Source organism: Perna viridis, chromosome 12, assembly GCF_037379345.1.
Source record: "Perna viridis isolate PV_CMFRI_1.1 ecotype Kerala chromosome 12, ASM3737934v1, whole genome shotgun sequence".
NCBI lineage: Eukaryota > Metazoa > Mollusca > Bivalvia > Mytilida > Mytilidae > Perna > Perna viridis.
This window is the reverse complement of record NC_142456.1, coordinates 26,774,889-26,796,968: the sequence shown is the minus strand read 5'-3', so window position 1 is coordinate 26,796,968 and position 22,080 is coordinate 26,774,889. Positions and strand designations below refer to the sequence as shown.

At 31.4% G+C, this 22,080-nt stretch overlaps 1 protein-coding gene across 13 annotated transcripts in view; it reads right to left on the bottom strand.

The window, feature by feature from the left end:
- The window catches only part of LOC148601868 (uncharacterized), a 73,104-nt gene extending 52,022 nt beyond the window's left edge, over positions 1–21,082 (bottom strand). For 3 of the 13 annotated variants that reach the window (XM_088556762.1, XM_088556766.1, XM_088556773.1), the window contains exons 1-4: positions 19,755–19,939; positions 12,754–12,867; positions 6,116–6,308; positions 4,439–4,797 (exon numbers count right to left, since the gene is read on the bottom strand). In XM_088556762.1, coding sequence (XP_088412888.1) covers positions 4,439–4,797; positions 6,116–6,308; positions 12,754–12,867; positions 19,755–19,784 — 696 coding nt within the window. In that variant the 5' untranslated portion in view covers positions 19,785–19,939. Of the gene's footprint in view, positions 1–4,438; positions 4,798–6,115; positions 6,309–7,609; positions 7,876–12,753; positions 12,868–13,810; positions 14,045–19,754; positions 19,940–21,057 lie in introns of those variants that run through there. The other 10 variants (XM_088556770.1, XM_088556760.1, XM_088556768.1 and 7 more) reach the window with 10 other exon arrangements.
- Positions 21,083–22,080: the final 998 nt, after the last annotated feature.

Sequence of the window (22,080 nt, the reverse complement as noted above, 5' to 3'; positions counted from 1 at the left end):
TATGTTTTAAAATTAATTCATATGAATTGGCTATGAAAAAAATTTTGTCTATTGAAAAGTAACATAAATTTTCCATGTGCATAATGTGTTTATTGCACTTGCCGCAATAAACAATATGCACATGGACAATTCATGTTATTTTTCAATAGACAAAATTTTTATCATAGCCAATTCCTAAATATTAATTATGATTTAAAGAATCACAAACAAATTTGAAAAATGGTGTCGCTTGGTTTGCTCTTGTTTCAAAGAAAAGTGTGGGAAATTTGACTGGAACTTTCTTTCCTGTTTTATTATTAAGCTTCAGAGCTCCCCACCAGATAGTTTTTGCCCTACAATCAGCTTGAATACATTTTTTTTTCAGTTGTAACAGTGCATACTTCTAATTACAAATATAGTTACAAAACCTTAAAATTTGCAAGTCTAAATGCATATGACAAAAGAAGTGCATTTCTGAGCTTATTCAGTATACATGTACATGTATTTAAAAAGATAATTGATGGTGGCTTCCCTATCTTGCTTTAAATTGGCTACTGAATATTGTGATTATAATTACCAGCAATTTATAAATTGAAAATTTACAGTCCCTAAACAGATCTTAACTTATTAATTTGAAAAAAAAAACAATTGGCAATTCATAAAAACTATTTAGTTTTTTTTTTAAATTAGATTTCATTGAATTCTTCAAACTCAAAAGCCAAAATTATTTAAAACTTAAATAATTAAAACAGTACCTTAGTACATCAGCTCAGCAGGAAGCCTCCTTTTGAAATCCAATATCACATACGATGCAAAGCCCAAAAAACAAATAGATGCACAGAAACAATGTTATGTTATAGAAACTATCTCAGTTCATAAATAAAACGTCAAATTAAAAATTCCATTATAACCACTCTGCTATGTATTTCAATATCAATTGTCTTCCTAGCGGAAAGTAGATAGAATTTTAAATTGTAGCATTTAATGGTATTCAATACTTATCCTTTTGTTACGTTAGAGAATTTGTCGAGGTACAACAATTTGACAGGACAAGAACAAAAGGCGGACATCCGCAGAGTAAACTCATGGAGGCAATTTGGTTATAGTAGAAAAATATTTAGTTTGCTCATAATCAATGGGTGAATTAAGTATATCTTTAAACATTAGTTCTTTTAAAAAGATTTCTTAATATTCCAAACTTTTATGGTGACACAGTTATAGCAGTAATTTTAAAAGTAAAAGTGATATATAGTAATCCTCTAGTATTTTGAAACCAGATAAATCTGACAGAACAGACAAAAATAAAAGTTTTCTTAATGGTTCATTTGTCATATTGTTCATAATTTTTCATTTTGTTTACATCTACCATTCATATCAATTATAGCACCATTTACAACCAGCCTTTTAATGCAATTTAATTTAGAAAACATTTTTATTTTGATAAGAAATTGGTTTAGAAGGAAGAAGTTGATCTCATTAAACCATACATTTATCTTACTTTAGTAACAAAATTACTATTGAGGCAGGGGAACAGTCTCAACTCAGCAGATATTATGAGTAGAAACTATATTTAATTTTTCATCATCTGTCAGAGATTTGTCTGACTTATGTGAACAAACACCCCAACGAAGAAAAAACAAATTGCCATCAATAGGTGGTCATTCTAGACAAAATTTGAAAATGTTTCAAACTGTGCGCAGGAAAGCAATGTCAGAAAAGCTCATTAGGAAACAATATTCAGAAATCTAAAGACTATGAATCAATAAAAGAGCTAAGTATGAGCAGTGAAATTACATTGTTCAAACATCACCCATTTGTACTTGAAACTACATGTAAAAGACCAAGCATAAATAATTTGGGCTTAAAAAAAACTAAAAATAAATGGGCAAGGTGTTCTTGTAAAATTAGCTTCCTGTGCATTTACAAAAAAAAGTTTGATTGATTAATCAACTACATATCCATAATCAATTATAATTTACTATTGCCAGAAAAAAAAATAAGTTTCACAGAAGTAGCTGTGATAAGCTTCTTCAGTAGTACAACTTTAAGACTACATTTAAAAATGCAAATATAGCTATAAAATCTCAAATTACATGTACAAGAATTCACTATGATCTAACAGCTCTCCCTTCAATAGTTCCGACACTTAAGTACAGAGAAACCTCTATAAACCAAACCCTGAATAAACTGATGACCTATCTTAACTAGATTTCTTCTGAAGTCCCTTCATATCATTCTCTATAGAATTTAAACCTGTATTAACCAAATTCCTTCCCACACCAATATTTTCCTTCAGTCCCAAACCTTCCCAAACCATCCTTTTCCTTCAGTCCCAAACACCTTCCAAAACCATCCTTTTCCTTCGGTCCTAAACCCTTCCCAAACCCAACCTTTTCCTACAGTCCCAAACCCCTTCCTAAACCAACCTTTTCCTTCAGTCCCAAACCCCTTCCTAAACCAACCTTTTCCTTCAGTCCCAAACCCGTTCCTAAACCAACCTTTTCCTACAGTCCCAAACCCCTTCTGAAACCAACCTTTTCCTTCAGTCCCAACCAACCTTTTCATTCAGTCCCATAGAGGTCTTGTTTGGTTTATACAAGATTCACTGTATATTTAGTTTTCTTCAGGAAAAAACATTCTCCTAAAGCACATGTTATGAATATAATAAAAACTTCTCATTCCTAAATTTTAACAAATTTGTGGAATCTCAAACTTTGGATTGTAAACTTATCCCTGTCAAGTCTATTTATTCTTTTCTTAAGTACATGTAGTAATTTATAAGTTTTAAAGGTACATGTAAATTTTGACTAATTGGAATGTTTACACTTCTTCCATGTTAAAATTAAAATTTAAAGTGTGATAATAATGCATAGTTTATTGATTTAAGGTCTTGTTCTGTCAAACATATGACTGTGGAGTGCCGTCTCTATTTCAAAACGTGGTATTCAAAGACAGGTGAACTCTCTATGCCCTCTTGCCGTAACAGTTATATTTGTTGTATTGAGATGTATTGACAATATTAATAAATGTAAAGATATTTCAAATTTTTCTTAAGTCAACAAAACCTTTCAATTCTGTCAAAGACTACTGCACGTTTTGTTGATTTTCACAACAGACTGGGGGTTATTTCAACTTTTTAACATTGTTAGATTGAGTAGGGCTTTGTTCCAATGTGTCATTAGTAAATACCACAGCTAATTTTTGAGTTGTTTGAAGGACTCTTGACTGATCAATATGCTAACGATAGATTGTATTTTTGTACTGGTAGTGATCTTAAAGATCTGTTATAATGACTTACAAAAATTTAATTTTCTTTGGTAGAATTATGGGAACTATCAGTGAAAATATCGAAACATTTGAAATATTATTTTTTTCCTTAATGACGGACAGCCCAGCATATGAATTTTCTGCCGGATTCTCGATACACTTTTTTTTTAATGGTTTGGGGTACATTTATATACATATATGGTATGTTCCTAAGACCAATAAAAGTGGGGTTTTTTGCATGGAAAATGTAAAGTCCTTCTAACATGTAGTGTAAATTCTAAATGTCCACATATTCAATGAAATAGTTCAACTCTTGGTTCAAAAGCAGGACAATTTGTTCATGTATAAATTTCTTTAAGAACTGAAATTGATCTACTCCATAATAGTTATTATTAATATCAATTTCAATCCTTAAAAGGGAACTACTGTATGTTTAATGTATTTTATAGCCATTTTATGAAGCAATTAAGATTTGTATCTGAAATATTCAAGGTGGAAACAAAAATTAACATTAACAGAAAATTTCACTTGCTTTGTTAAAATTCATGGCACTATTTAAATTTAATTTTATCACTAGAAGAAAGGTCTTGAGTATATCACTGATTAAATTCAACTGTTCACACATTCATATAAAGAATAATCTTCAAAGTATATATATAGTCACTGGAAACATTACTCTCGAATATATATCTGGTTTAGACCATTATTTACAGAACTCTCATGAAGCCAGTATACTTAGTATGACCAACCTTATACATGTAGGAATAAATCTGAAAATTGTTAAGTCAGCAAACTTTAAATGTTCCACAAATAAGGGTAATTAAAATTGTAACTTCAGTGCTTGCTATCAATGTTTTGTAACTGTATATTTGATGTGGTTTGCTATAATAAAAGTATTGAACACTAATATCTCGCTTCCTTATCTAACAAGATATCATAATCAATGCTTTCTAGTCAAAAATGATTTTAGGTTGTAATGTGATTCCTATGGCACTTAATTAGTGTATTAATCTTTTCATGGGTCAGATGAAGACAGGTTTCAGGCTCAGGAATTTTCGAACAGAAATTGAAGGCCAATAAGCTGACTTTGTCTACCTTTTTCCACTGTTTAGCAGGGTTGTTTGGCAGGGTTGTTGTCTGTTCAGACACATTGCCCATTTCCAATTTTTTGAAAGAAGAACATTGTACCAACCTTTTCTTTAGACTCAACCAAGTCATCCTCCAACTTATTGTTTTCCTCCATTAAAGCATTAATCTCTTCCTCATGCTGCCTTTTCATTTGATCTTTTGTCTTTTTCAGATTATCTCTATGCTGAGCTATTTCCTCTTCAAACTCATTCCTCTCTTTCTCAAGGGTGCGCTGAAGATCTTCTGATGCACGACCATCAACAGAGGGTGTCATCGTTCTGTTTTGTTCTGCCTCAAGCTCGTCCAGTAACCTTGCTCGTTCCACCAGGAGGAAGGCAATCTGTTCACTTGTTGATACATTGGCGATTTCCTCAAGTCCCTGTTGAATGAGCATCTCAGCAGTTTCTTCCCGTAGTGCAGTACCTACAACACAAAAAATTAAGATTGTTTTTAAATATATAGTTTTAACTTTATTCAAACTTAAACTGTTACTAAGCATGTCTAGATTATAACTGTATAACAAACATCAAGTAAATGTATCAAGGGATGTTTGAAAAAGTATATGATGAACAGACAAGCAGACAGATTGAATCTAAAATTTTAGTCATCAAAACCTATGTAGATACTTTTGCCAGAAAGGTGTTGGACCTTCAATGTGACAGACAGACAAGCAGACAGACAGATGATCAGATTGAGAGGGATATATAAATGTACAATTTTCAAAAATTCTACACTTTTAACAAAATTGTGTGGGTTATGGTTTTTCCAGCATTTACAATGTATAACAAAATATTTGTTAGTGCCATATTGTAATATTCATGCATAAACAGTTATTATGTTTCTTGAAAAAAAAATTAAATGTAAAATAATTTTGAGGAACTAATATAAAGGCCCATAAAAAGATAATAAATATGCCTTCCACATTTAATATAAACAGTCATAAAAAAAGTATTTGATCTGATCATAACAAACCCTTCAAAAAACATATTAACACATATTAAAATAAAATAAAAAGTATATACAGTATTATTGTAATCGTATGTGGTAAAGTTCACAACTCGAAACAACTATCCTTTATTGTTTTGGAAGGGCGCAGACATGTTGGGCTTGTTGATGGGTCCTGTAAGAGCCCTACCCTTTAATGTCAATTTACCCTAATGTGCCTTTAAATTTGCCTCAAAAGTGGTAGAATGCCCCCTTTTTTACCTGGATTACCCTGTCCTTTTCAGAAGGTGCATCGAACACTAATCCTTCACAGTACATTGTAATATTTTCTATATGCATGTATATGCACTTAACTCACTTTAAATGCTCCTTCAAACTTTATCAAAAATTCATTGTTTACTCAATATGTATTTGCATGTAAATTTTATCGTGGAATTTAATCATTTAATAGATGTATTGACTAAATCTTACACATAAATGGTACATAAACAGAAGTTACATGAATGTAGTTGTTTGACCAAAATATCAAGACTCACCATTTTTCTTAGAAACTGGCAATAATTTTTTCAATTTGAAATTCAGATCCCACTTGACATTTATTTACCTTACAAGGTCAATCAATGATTGGTATTTCCATGTAATACACTCACACTCAGCTTATCTAAAATATCTCACCCAAAGATACAGTTCAAAGAACTAAAAGTAAACTGACACTGCTATAGGCACTATGAAAGCAAACCATTTTAAAGGCTGATAGAATTATGAAAACTCCAGCCTTGTTGTAAATTAAACTTGCCATTGTTTTCCTGTTTCAGTTGTTCTATTTCCTGTTTCAGATTGTCATTTTCTGTCTCTAATTCTTGAATGAGAGCCTCTCTTTCATCTGACAGGTGGCGTATGTGTTCAACATAATTTTCAACTTCCTGCATTTCTGCTGTTTGTGCCATCTTGAGCTTTTCCTCATTCTCCAGTGCTGTCTGGAGGTCACTCTGTAAAATTTATAAAAATAATAGGTCAATTGCCTCAGTAAGTAAAAGATTTTTTATATTTTCATGGCTATTCAAAGTGCATTTCAAACTAAATATCAGTCAGTCATACAAACATACATGTAAGTGTTCTCCCTGTATGTTTTAAGCAGTACATTGGAGACTTTCATCTATAGCGCAGTTATTTAGACTTTTCAAAAAGCTGTAATATGATGAAGTAGCAATACTTGAAAATACAAAAGAGGGGGAAATCCTTGGACAAAACAAAGACAGGACTACCAAAGGACTACATACAAGGTATAAATTTTACGAAACAAAAGACCTTCATAGAACATATAACACAAACCCAATTAAAAACTTGAGCTGTTCCTGCTTCTTGCAAGACAACCATAATGCTGCTTATTGGAAGTTAAAAGCACAAAAACCTACATTGTATATTCCAATACACATCTCAGTATTATACTAACCTGGGAAGGACTCAATTTATATTTAGAAGTACATGTATTTTACACATTTTAGTATAAGTAAGAATGGAACATTTGATAAATAACCAACCCTTAATGTAGGCCTACACTCTCATTTAAGAATTTAATAAAGCAAGTTTATACAAGGGTAGAAGAAACCATTCATGGGATAAGACATAACGACTTAGACATACATTGTATTATTCAGACTGTTGAGGGATCTGAGTTTTTCCTAATTTTATACACAATAAATGTAAGTGTTGCTATCACTTTAATGTACCAAATCTACATTTTAAAGATACATGTATATGTAAATTAAAAAAAAAATCAGTTTGATTACAAGAAAAAATAACAAAAGGATGATTTGTCCACACACTAAGCCAAAATTATATTAGAATAAATGAGATTTTCTTTGTACATGTAAATTCCTTATAATAGAGGGTATTGATTTCAAAGTCAGGATGAAAGTTCTGAAACAAAAGAAGGTTGAATTTCAATTTGAACCAATTTAACCCTTTACAGACCAGTTTTCAACCATGTTGATTAAATCTGACAATGTGCTTGTTACAAATAACTAAGCAATAATTTGATAATTGTTGAGAAACTTACCTTTCACACTGGAACCAAATGTACAAATATTACTAAATAAAAGCTTCAAGATCAGATACTCTAATTACATACAATGCTATCTATTGTGGTACTTGATGGGTTAAAATTTGTGTTTAATTGTCCAAAATATTCTAAGTCTAATCTCTTTAAGTTTGAGATCTTTTTTCTTTTATACCATTTTATATAGATGAACATTGTGAAATTATAGCAAAGAAGGTTTTAAATACTCACAGAGTACTCTAAACAATAAAAGCTTTCCCTCTTCCCATGACGAAGTTTCAATCTAATCCATTAAATAGAACCTTATCTTTAAAAATCAATTGAATTTTGTCAATAAAATTTCCTTTGATCACATAAATACACTTTGTAAGACTGCACTACGATTATAACACAAAACGAAACTTAAACACAAAAATCTCCATCAAAATAATTTGTAGGTAATTACTCCGAAATATTGTGCCTTTAAGGGTATGTGACGATCAAAACGATATAGTTAAATGACTAAATCATATGTGTCCTGCTGCAATCAAATAACCATGGGTGCACATCTTGATATCAAGGATCAAACAATTGTATATTCAAAGGACGTGCTCTTATCAGAACATACAATCTATAATGACACAAGAATATTGTCAATAAACCAGGTACTAGTATACAGAAGTCAGACAGCCTTATAAAACAGGAAGCATTCTCACCTAGAGATGGCCAGAATACAATTTACTTTTCTATTAAATAATTTAAACATCAATTTTAAAGCATTTGTGTTCTTGAAATAAGTAATAAACACATAAATCAAACTTACAGATCTAACTACTCAGTCTAGTGTACCTCAAGGCTTTCAAAATGAGAGATAAAAAATCCAAAATGTTCTCAAGGGAAACTACACTTAAAACTAATGTGCAAATCCTGGAATTTAATATTTGAAAAAGCTGATATATATTCAAGTAAAAAAAGATATAACTTTTGAAGCCTAAATTATATAAAATATTACAGTATTGTTGAAAAATACAGCATGTACATGTACATTTGGTATGTGTATGAAGATTTAGAATGGGGCAAAATATGAGGTTTTAATTGCCAAGCATGTTCCATGTCACATGTGCAGTACAAAATATATGATTTATATACCAAGTATTCAGGCAATGCAAGACTGACCACAAAAAAAAGCTAAAATATATGTAATCCAGAACTCCATGAATGTTCTTGCAGCAGGAATTATGAAGGATGAAGTTACAGGTATAGAAGAATTTGACTGATGAACCACTGAGGGTCTGATTTTAGCCAGGTCAGAAATGTGTGCAGGGCAAACACATGTACATATGTACCTATTAGAACTGCATTGAATATGCATTCATCCAATCACTCAGGAATTATTAGGCCAAGCAGTTCTGATAATCATGTATAGGCACCTCAGCTTGACAAGTCGTCCCAAGTCTTACTACATGTATGACCTACATATGGACAGCCTTAATTCAGACAAGACATCTCAAGTATGCTATGACCTAGGACAAAACCAAGCTTAAGACAAATGGCAAATGTGTAAGGGGTCTCTAGCTTAAAAGTTAGTCCTTTTTGAAGGTTACACCTGCCTCATATTACTGTAATACATCAGAAACCCAAACAAGATACATCTACTAACAAAATTTTAAATGGTAAATACAAATGATTAAAAACAGCACTTGTAAAATCTAAGCATCTAAATATACATGTAGCCAAATATCAAGTACGCTATTGTGTAAACAAACCACTAAAAACAGAACATTAGTCAACAAGAGATGCTTTTGAAAAAAATGAAAAAAATCCTTTATGAGATCAAATGCAGTGAAGTTGAAGAAAGAGTGGATTTAAAATCATTTTAGTACTGCATCAAGGCCATAGATATAAATTCATACAGGTACATGTTCAAAGTTATTCCTTTAAGGCCAAACATTATAATGTTTGTTTGCTGTTCTTCTATTCAGAACTCAGAATATGGGTCTGAGGTATATGTAGGTTAAGGAATAAAATTTAATCTAATGAACAACTCATTATGCCTAAAACCTCTGTACAATATCATAACCTGAGACTTAAAATTCAAATGAATTGCATCACATTTCATTAAAAAACACAAATCAACTGTTTTTTAGTTAAGAGTCTTTTTTAGGTGTAGATAAAGTCCATTACAAAATTACCCTTGAAACCAAAATTGATTTACACACAGTACAGTGCTCCACAAATATTATGCTATATTATTGTACACCATGAAGAAAATACTATGGTTTACAATAAACAGCTCCACTAAATCACACGACAGAAAAATGTATACTCCTATTTTTTTTTCTTCAGAAAAACATGACAGGAAAAAATGAAAAACAAAAAGAAGCTTCTTCCCATTATCACAAAATAATACATTTTTGTTGCAGGACAATCATACATGTACAAAGTACCTGTTAACCCTCCCACATAAGGGTTGAGACTCCCAAAAAATAAAAGGAAAATTATAAATCTCCCTTATAAACATTTAAGATTGAGGGACTGCACAATATTCTGCTAAAATACTGAATAATTAAATTTTTACATCCAAAATCTGCCTTTAAGTCACAATCTCCATCATGAGACAGGAGTCAATAAGGAAGTTTCTCCCTCATTTACAGTTCCATAAGTAAAACATGTATGGACTATTTAAGTTTTAATGACCTAGTCCCTGGATGTTCCATACTTTACGTCTTATTAATACATGTAACCTTTCACTTTCATCTGGTGGACCTTTTATTTTAAGATGCAAAAATGTCCAGGGCCCTTCACTATTGAAAGTACATTGTAAGTAGAACCTCTGAAATGTGTTTTTCAGATCACTTGCTTTATCACTATATGTATATCAGGTCAAAACCATAAAATTGCATGTCACATTTCATTACTTAGCTAGACTTATATTATTTCTGTTTGCCATAGCCTAAGTGCTAAAAAAAGATTTTGCTCATAAGTAGAGACTTTAATTTCCATAAGATTAATGTAAAGATGTATATTACAGTAACACTGCCATTACTAATAATTTGTGCTGTTTATGTTGTGACAGTTATATTTGTACATGTATCAATAAGAGAGAAAAATACAAGTAGGAAAAAAACAAGAAAAAAAAACCTATTTTCAGTTGATTCTGTGGGGAGGTTGATGGGTCAGTTGGACTTCAGATTACAGTGGCCTGGTCAATATAGAATGTACTGGTAAATCTTAAAATGGACAGACAAGTACAGTATAATGTCCCTGTACTCATTGATGAGGTATAACAATATGAAAAATATAGAAACATTTAATTAGCCTATGGTATCCCACAAATTCCTCTATGACTATAGTCTATGTAATTCTGGATTTTGCATATCTGTTCTCAATCTAATAAAGACATTTTGATTTAATATCCATTTTGTGGAATCTGACATTTTGACAATTAAAAATCACTTAAGAAACACTTCTTCAGGAGTGAAAGCAATTTATTTTCCATGACACTACCAAGGTCAAAATATAAGTCTGAAATACCATTTAATAAAAATGTTAATTATTGACATTTTGATATTAAAATATTCAATCTATCAACATCATATTGCTCTGTTGTCAATTTCAAAGTCAATGCAATGCGCCTTGATGGGAAAAAGTACTACACAATGGGAATTTATCATTTCAACTTTTCAAGTCTTTATGACAAATTCTTAACCTTTAATCCTTATTACATGGAACACAATATCACACTCATAATCCTCATACTTAAGCCATTGTGTTACCTGTTGCGTTATACAAGAACTGGGCTATATGCAATACAAATGAATATGTTTTGGAAAAAGAAATCATTAAAGAATGCAATGGTCTTACTGATTGTTTTCACCTACAAATGTACATTGTACATGTATGTAGTTGGGCCAATCATATCTTTAAAATCAACTGATCACAAAATGTTAATACCTCTCTTTATGTACAATTTCTCCTTACTTTCATATATTGCATCTTTTAAAAAAAAAAAATTCTTTTATGATCAATATGACAATATGCTAGAACAAATTACCTGTTCTATTTTGAATATTTAACAAAGCCTGGTGTTATTATACATTTGTAAGGGTCAAAAGCACATTTTTTTTCATACTGTATTTTACATACAAGTCAATATTTTTTTCAGCAAATTGTCAGCGTTGATTTACATATACCATCAACTTAAACTGATGCATTTGGTGTTGTAAACCTTTGAACTTTCAAAATTTTTGTTTTCCCCATCTCAGCTTGGGCTTTTCTGTTGTAAAATGTTTTGATCGCAATATATCAGTTAAATCCATTTGTAATATTGGGAAACCTAAAATCACATGTACATGTGCTTCATCTTTCTTAAAGCAACATTGCAATTTATTTTATGACAGATACATGCTCAACACACACATGTAAATTAAGGAAATTGGCAAGATCAGAATACACAATGAAAAAGGCAATAATACATGTACATGTACATCAAAACCAAGAATTAGAAATGCACTGAAAAATACAAAATGATCAAAACGTGCTTCCTGACAAGTGTCTAATAACATCAGATTTTGAAGTCCATTTACAAGGAGGTACATAAGGGAACTGAACCAAACACATGTACCTCAAATAATTTATTCTATCTATATTTGATGTTAGGTCATTTAATATCAATTTCAAATTCTTGTGTCCATGTATCAAACATTGACAAAAGATACAGAAAGATGTGCATTCGTATAAGTCTTATGATTTAAGATATCCGACATTATCTTTACAAATTAATACGTCAATGATAGAACTGATACACACTTTTTGTATGATAAAAAACAACAAAATGAGGATCCAACATACATTTTGTAACAAGTCATCAAAGATATGAAGACTAACCAATTACATGTACATGTACCTCAAAAATGTCACATCCCTGATACATCTAATTCTGCATTTTGTCCTCTCCAAAAATTTCAATAAAATATTGTTTTCCCTACTTACAACCCAACCTTCAAACCATTGGGTTATGGGGAACAGCAAGTCATCAAATATACGAAGACTAACCAATTACATGTACATGTACCTCAAATATGTCACATCCCTTATACATCTAATTCTGCATTTTGTCCTCTCCAAAAATTTCAATAAAATATTGTTTTCCCTACTTACAACCCAACCTTCAAACCATTGTGTTATGGGGAACAGCAAACAAGCATATTTTTATGTTTGGCCTTATAACCCTATAATCTTCATTAGCAAAAGATACAAAAAAGCAAAGCAATTAACCTACTGTAACAACAGTGGAGCTTATTTTACAGATATTTCAACTTCATTTGAAAAATATATGAAGATTATGTAGATATATATCATGTACTTCAATCATTGAAAAAAGGAAGATAACTTACCTCAGTATGTTGGTACAGCTTCCAAACATACAAGAGTTTTTCCTCCTCTGTACATTCCAGTCCATCTTCGTTAAGTCGTCTATCTATCTCTGCAGATATCTCTGATGGACTCTCCTACAAAACAAATAAAGGTCATGATGATTAATTGTAGTATAATGCCAGATACTTCACACACTTTTGGACAAGAACTGATGCATTCACCTATCAGACCCTGATACATGTATGTACTAGCCCAACACACTGAACAGGATCTTTATTGTGCTACATGTAGCTTATAGAAGCAACAGTCCATAGGTACATGTAGACATGTGAGTCCACTTGGACACATTATTCAGGACCTAATATCTATAGATATTGTTGACAAGGAGAAGTTTTAGTAAATTCTGTTTGAAAAATAACAATATTGACATTTTTGTCTATGAAATCTATTACAAAAAACTCTCTGTAAAGGACATATGGGAAAAGTGAGCATAAACAATGACAAGTTTCTCCTTCTAAATTGAATCCTGATTATTCTGCTGCAGTCCAACCATAGTCACCCCTCTATCCCCTAGATACTGTGTGCTTGTAGGAGACATACATATGTATGGACTACCATTTTTAAAGTCTGTTGTGTGACTCAAACTTGGATTGAACCCACAACCTCCCCTAAACAAGGCAAGCAGGCTACTCCATGACTACTTGGGCAGATAAGGTCATGTTGATACAGTGTATGTGGTATACTACAAGCAACCGAATTCTATTACATGTACATTGTACAAAAAGAATTGAGTCATTTTCTTTGCAAAAACTGATCTCAGTGTTTACCCTAACCCAATATTAAGCTCTGTTTTTCTTCAGTTCTTACCAATATGCTAAATGTTTCTGAAATTAGTAATCATACTAAAGCACTAATGATCTCAGTGCTACATTACAGGAAAAAGCCTAAAGTGCCATGCTTTGTAGTATTCTCACCCAAGTTGTACACAGTACTACATTGTAAATGCACAATGTACATATGTAAATGTATTATCAAATGTCCAATAGAATTGCTCCTAAGAAAATACAGTGTACATACTTCCTCATAAATAATTTCTAACTCCTCTGGCAAAATAGTAGATAGAGCTTCCATGGCAAAGTGACATCATCACATACTTTTGTTACTTTGTTCAGTACATTTTTATACATGTAAAATGTATATGAAAGCTATTTTTGTAGCCTGCTGCACATGACAAGACCACCATGTACAACTGACATTAAATAGTTCTATTCATTCCTAATGTTACTATTTCACATACATGTACATCCATATATTTTATCAATTTACAAAACCCTACAACTGTATTGATTATACTGTATTTACTTAAGTTTCAATAACTTGTAGTGCAAAATAAATTGAAGTTCGCATTAAATGCACTTAGACAGTCGGTAAAATATGTTCTCCTGATCTTTTAATGATTTAATGCCTATTGATTTCATCCACATACATGTAGGTGTATATATATATATATTGTACATGTAGCACCTCCTTTGGTTCTGTAATAATAAACACTACATACTTCAGCTACCAAATTATACATGTTCACTTAGATTCATGAATGTGAAGAATATATCAACATGAATTAGATGTAGGGTTGGATGATTGACAATATTCACATTTTTGTCTTTCTGTCTGTATCCTTCACAAAATGTTACAACATTCACAGTCACAAATTATGATAATTAAATTATCACTTATTCCCTTGCACTCGACTTGATCCACTTAAAGGTGATCATCCTTTAATTTTACAATAAATTAACTACTGTACAAATGTATATGTACTAATATATACAACCAAGAAAATCAAAAAGATCCCAGCAAATTCAAGGTTCATAGATAAGAGCTCAATTCTTGTGAACAATAGAAGCACTTTCCAACAATATGTATCTAAAATGAATCACCCTAAGTTCTAAATAACCCTGCTTTGTTAATTCCATTTACAAAATCCACTGAATACACATCTTCTAATCAAGGAAGAAAACCAATGTAAACCACATTCATCAAAATCTGAAAAGCCTGTTCACAAATATTTAAACAGAATCCAAGAAAATTGAACTATATCAAGCCTTTTAAGTGAATTCTCAGAGACAAGGTGTCTATAGTATAGGTACTTGGAAAGAATAGAAAATAAAACAATTGAGTTCAACCTTTTCAATACACAAATATATGCCATGACAAAGAGCACTATTTATTTTTGTTTTGGATTAAGTGTGAATTTTATCAATATTCAACTCTATATCAGTCTAATCTTTGTGTCAAAATTAAATTGACAAATGTTTTAAAGACATGGTATACTTCAAAATTGTCAAATCAGGTTATTCTATACCCTGTGCAGTGTTTACATGTACATTGTACATGTATTAACAGCTGATATTAAGTGGAAAACCAGTATACATTACTATATAGGGGATTCACCTATTATAAGACATTTAAATAAAGAATGAGCGCATTATTATACAATATAAATATTAAATGTTTTCTTTTTTTAATTAATTTTTTAGTGTTGTCTTTTACAATTTTTATTTGCATAATATATACATGTACAGTGTACATTACATGTAATAGTTTTTGTAAGTCTCATTCTAGTTCCATTTTCCTTAGATCTAGAACCGCTGAATTACAATGCAATTTTTTCTACTTTATGCCTTTTCCTTATACTTAAATCATGTAGAAATAGATATTTTTTTCATTTCTAATCAGTACTTTTACACAAAAAGATTTTGTGCTTTTAACTCATCACTCTGTGAGTGACAAATCTCCTGCACTTGAATGATTGAATAGCACCCAATCTCATGAAAAACCACAGAATCACATGACTAGACTTACATACACATGTACATACCCTATACAGGATAACTTTTTTCTCCAAGGGAGAGCAAAATCATGATCACTCACATGTAACAGGTGGTCTTTATATACATGTACAGGCTAATTTTACATAGAATGCACTACATTAACTTAACTATTTAATTTTATTAAGTCAAGTTATTGCTGAATACAGATGGTCACTAAGGCAGGTTTGATGGCACTATTACATTTATCACATTATATGCTTTTCAATATTTTAATTTAAAGCACTGTGTTATCCTAAATAACAATTTTCAGTTACATGTACGTTGTACAAATGTACATATAGGCAATATTTTACATGTATCAAATTATGTGAAGGCTTCAAAGACGATCGTAGATCGTTACGGTGTATCCATCAGCACCATGAAAACTGATTTATTCAATGGATCATAGTTTTCCTTTCCTCGTTTGTCTACCCCAGACTTGACTTTTTATGAGCAACTCCGCGAGTGTTTCTAGAAAAGCAGAGGACACTTACCCTACCGGTGCACCTGGTCCATGCTCCCATTTTCAGTGGAGTCTGAGTTGCTCATTTACTTTTGTTAGTTTGTATGTATGATTTTAGTTACTTTACGTTCTTTGTTGTGTATGTCTGTTTTCCATGTCTGGTCTTTGTCCCTGGATTAAATTCTTTTGATTACTGCTATAACCTTGGTTCCCTTGATTACTCCTTCAATCCACTTTTCAGAAAAAAATAGTGTGGGCAGCAGCAGGTACATGATTTTATTTGTGATTCTATTGAATAACTTGTATATGTACATTTGTAAGACAACAAATATACAGAATATACACTCATTGAGACGTTTAGGTTTCCCGCACGCATGATACCCAAACGCACGATAAACAAACACTCCTAGCGCGAGTTTAAACCCATGATAGACGAATGCTCATATCGTGCATTTAATGCATGATGGACGAACAATGAAAAATAATAATATTGACATATAATGAAGACAGGAAAAAATAGAAAATAAAATTAATGAAATTATCTATAATAGCAAAACATATATAAAAATAACAGTTAAATCAAGGAAATAATCAAAGTACAAAAATGAACGAGTGCTTCCATCGTGCGTCTAAATGAACACTCCCATCTTGCATTTAAACAAACAATAACAGCATGCATTTAAACAAACACTTCCATCGTGCGTTTAAATGAACACAAAACAATGTGTAAACGCAAGATACATGTAAATGATGCAGGAACGCTAAAATGGGAAACGTAAATGTCTCAAGGACATGTACATGTAGTTCTGGAAATCACCTTATCTTTTTTCTAAATGAGGGCAAGAATTCAAAATTCAGTTATTTGCAAAATATGTAGAGAGACAAAATATGTTATGCAAGTTCAAGCACTGAAAAATCCACCAAGGCAAGATAATCTGAAGAAACTTCAACTATCATATACACTGAATATGTTGTTCTTAAATCAAATTTTGAAAAGAACTAAAAACTTAGGATATTTAGTATACATGGTATAAGCAAACTGTTTAACTCAGGTCTACAAATTCACATTGTATGAGCAAATATTTATAGATTAAGTCCTTTGTTAGGAAATCATTATATGATATTTCAAAGGTTAAGAATTCATAAAGGGATATTGTACAGTTAAGATTTAAAGCTATTATGTGTAATTTTCATTCTTCTTTGTTATCATTATACATTCCAGAGTAAACATTTATCTACCATGGTATACTAAGTTTCAACTAATAATTTTCGAAGTTTTCCAATTTAAAGTCAACATATGCTCAGTGGTCCATAGTGCAAAGTTTGAGAAAATAATGACACATATTGAACTCTGACAAAATATGAACAGCATGCACATATTCCAAGTCTACATACAACTGTACATGCACATGTACATTAGCATCACCCTAGATATCAAATTCTCTACTCAAACCAATGGAGTCACTAATTTTCTACACTGTGACTCCACAATTAAAGCAGAAACAGAGATACAAATGTAAGCTGCTTCATTTCAATATTTTTCAAATGTTTATCAATGTAAAAACATGTTAAGTTACTATCAAGGTACATGTATACACTGTATGTTCAATATGGTACACTTAAGACACTTTCCCTGCTAACGCACCTGGTCCATTTACCCAATTTTTAGTGAATGTATGTTTATTATTAAATTTTCATGTACTTCACTGTGTATGTCTATTTTCTAAGTCCAGTCTTTATTCCTGGATTATGTTCTTTGTTGTGTGTGTCTATTTTTTAAGTCTAGTCTTTATTCCTGGAGTATGTTCTTTCTGGATTCCTTGTTTCACTTTCAAAGAAGTTGGAGGTGAAGGCAGCCAAACTGCTGGAGAAACTGTCACCATCATTGAAAGCCATACCATTTCATGGGCAATGGCAAAAATGTTGACCATTTTTTAGGGGAAACAGCTTAACATGTATTTTGAGGCAAAATCAAAATTACATGTATTTTACTTACATGTATGTTTCAATGAAAATGTATTTCAAACTTTGAAATACATTTTCATTGAAACATTAATTTAACTGTGTGGGCTAATGATAATTCCATTCATACATTTTATACATGTACAATGTTGCTTTTACACCAGTTTGTACATTTTGTTGTACATGTACATGTATTTGTAATAATAAAAATGTACAAGAGCTACGTGTACTTTCACTTGGGGAATATTTTACTTCAACATGTTCAAACCAGTAAGACCAAAACTTGAATCTCTAAACAATTTATTATCAACATACTAAATGTCTTAACATTAGTACAAATGTACAATGCATATTGTATGAATGATGTCATATTGTGTTTTTCCATGTTAGCCAAACACTAATATTGGCTTTAACTGCAGTGCCTGAGTATAACTGTCAAAGACTAAGCCAGTCATTCACATTACATTTTATTGTTACTTATCAATTCTAAGTTTGTAATAAATGCAGGCTTACATACTGAACATATTTCAAATCTGATTATTCTCCCAGCTTATGTCCAATATTACTTAAAGTTATTAGAGTAACATTAATATGTTAATGACTCACTAAAGGTCAAAAGTTTTATAAGATAATGACTACACTTTTGTGCTGAAGTGGCATGGTGCCCAAACTGAACAAATGGGTGATTAAAAATAAACAGCACAGAGGGATAATTGTGCCTTTTTACAGCCTAGTCTTCTCTTAAGGTTTAAGTCACCTTCAAAAATCAACATACTATAATATTTAAGTGATATGGAAAAAATGGTAACAAATTCTAAATTCAATGCATCATAAGAAAAAAATATAGCAACTAGCATTTTTTAATGAAATTTTAATATCTAGATTCTGGTACACTGAATTATGATGGCATTGCATTTACATGTAACATGTACAAAATGTACATGTATTTAAATTTTGTAAAATACTGAATTACATTTGTACATGATGTCAGTTTGTTCAAACCAGACTCATTAGTGAGATGTTTAAACAATAAACATATACAATGTATACATTTTGTACAGGTTTTACATTGTATGTCAGGCTTTTATGCAATTTCATTTCTACATTGGTACATGTACTTCAATTAAATGCTAAAATTGTGTACTTTACCTAAAAAAATCATAAAAAGAATTCATTACCTCATGAATGTACATGTACACAAATGTCTACATCACGCAAAATTTCATTTTTTAAAATGACTTTTGGTCTGATGAAATTCTATATTTTTATTGGAAAAGAAGTTTTACTTGTCTAGACTTCATGGAAGTACATTCTACAAAAAATGTACTTAAATACAAACATTGTATTGGGAAGGCAGTTAAATGATTAAAACAAAAACAAGCAAAAAACTGCAAGTCTACAAAAAACTGCCTGTGACATTGTTCATATCAATTTCTTTTTTAGAGATCACTTTCAAAACAGAAGCATGTTAAATCGCCTAAATCTGCAAGTTCATGCATGTATGTAATCAATAGCAATTATGTCGGTTTACATACCTATTACACCTAATATGAACATCTACAATTAAGCTGCAATAAAGATTTTAAGTCACGGGCGTTCCGTTTAATCAGAAATCAATCTTTTTTATAAAGAAAAATGTGGCACCATGGATTGAAGATGCACATGTCTTATTGTTTACATTGCGCTTACGGATTAACAAGCTAAGGGAAACAACTAGACTTACCAATAAACGAGGAGTTTCCGAAGATGCCATGCTTTATAAACTCGAAAATCTAAAATCCTTCATTGGTCACATGTTTGGTGATTTTTTTTCTGCGTAAATGCAAAATCGAAAGTTAAATGAACATGCATAACTGGAAGGGAGCGTCAATCTCAGTTCACTACATGTTCGGTGGTCGCCATTTTCAAACAATCAGTGTGTGTCGATATCAACAATATTCCTACGCACTTCCGTTAATGCTTTTTTTTTATTTACGAAAATAATTTTATTCATTGTTTCTCCTTATAAAGCCCTTAAACTATCATTTTGAAAAATTATAGATTTTACCTGGATCACTGAGTGGAAAAATAGTGCAGAACTATTTTGCATGCAAATCAAGAAGCCGTAACAGTGACAGGTACTCTTAGCAGACGAATTTTAATTTCGCGGAGTGGATTTTTTCACAAATCTTTAGTTTAGTAATAATGATAACAATAGTAATAGAGATAAAATATAAATAAACGTTTATATAAACAGCATATAACATTTCATAATTATTTTAACCGCATTTGATATTTTAATATAATTGAACATGATTTGACGTCAGTGAGAAAAGGGGGTGGGGGTAACGGAGGGTTAGTTTTCTTAAAAACAAATGTTTAAAAGGATAAATTATTAGGGCAAAAAAAAGCAACTAATGGCCAGAAACCCTTTTTTCTAAATTTTAACCTGTCTCTTTATCTCCCAGTTGTGACATCTCATTGATTCTCAGTCTTAATATCAACCCGTACATTACGAGTAAATCTACACAAATCAATGCTATTTCATATATGTAGTCTAAATCTGACTGTTTTTATTGTACATTGTACTTATGTCAGAAACTTCTTCAGGTTTTTACTTATTACGTTTGGCTCATTTGGCTTTTTTTTTTTTTTTTTTTTTTTTTGATTACGCGGTTTTCGTCTTTCGTTGTGGTGTCATGACCTCATGGCCTTTACATCTTACTAAATAAATGCATTTGAGGTAAATTAAATAAGAATCAGATAATGTCTTTTTGTGGGTTCAATTCGGCCACTGCCTTATATCATCCTTTATATATATATAACTTTATTCTAATAAACCGTAGAAGTTGTAGGTGGAACGTCAGAGAGAATCCAATACGTCATTTACATGTATCTTACGAATAAATATACACAAGTTTTTTAGTTTTGACTGTTTCTTCTGATTCATTATTTCCTTGAATTTAACAACATTGCAATTTGTTACGAGTTGCATTTTTTCCGATCGTCATTACAACTTTCAGTTACTATATCGGATCGTACATTACCTCCTACTATTGTTTACCTTTCCACAGACATTTTATGTTAAAGCGATTTTCATTGGTGCTTCTCACCCGGAGGGAGAAGCAACCAATCGGAATGGTTGGACGATACCCGCTAAATATGAATGAGTGATGTCAAGGGTTTGAGGGAGAGAGAGTGGACTCAAAACCCTGACTTGGGAGGATGGCCTTATGTGATCGTAACAAAAAATGAAAAAAAAGAGTGCAGTTCGGTCCCTTTATTCATTATTTGGAATTTCCCGAGTCAGGAGGCTTGGGAATTTAAAAATTGAATTACTGCAGATTTATCAGCCTTGCTGGGGATAGACTTAGAACATGGTAGCGTGTATATATTCAGCATTTCGCCAATATCTATTGTGCATGCCTTATACGTAGATGCATTTTCCATATCTACATATAGTTAGAATGATTTTTCATACCGTGATTCTTCCCTGTTTTATCCGAGACTGATACCATCGTTATCTATTATACCGTTGCATAATTATGATAAATTTCTGTTCTTAACCGATATTTTGTTCTGTGATTAAATGGTCAAATTTCGTCAGAAAAAGTTCTTTTTGTATTTTTTAAATTCTATAAACATGATTTTTATATGTTACTTGTTTTTCGATACCTACACTGAACGATTTCACTTAAATTACTTATCAAAGTGTATTGGGGTCGATTGATCTTTAACCCCTCCTCTAATAAATGCAAAATAGCAGAAAACTTTACCACTTTTCAGTTAGAAAAGAATGATATTCAAAAACTACATTGATTTATCATTCCATTGACATATGATATAGCCGTATACCCTCTAGGCCCATTCAACTTCGAAAAACTTTAGCCGTCCTCAACACTATGTTATCCTACCGTAAATTCTTCAGTGGTGGACCAAGAGATTTTGAATAGGAGATCGAGGTTAAATTTTGTTGAAATTTTATGCTCAAATTTTGAAAAAAGTTAATTAAGTCCCCGGTCCTCCTAGACACACAACTGCTCTTAACGTATACACCATGAGCTAATGTT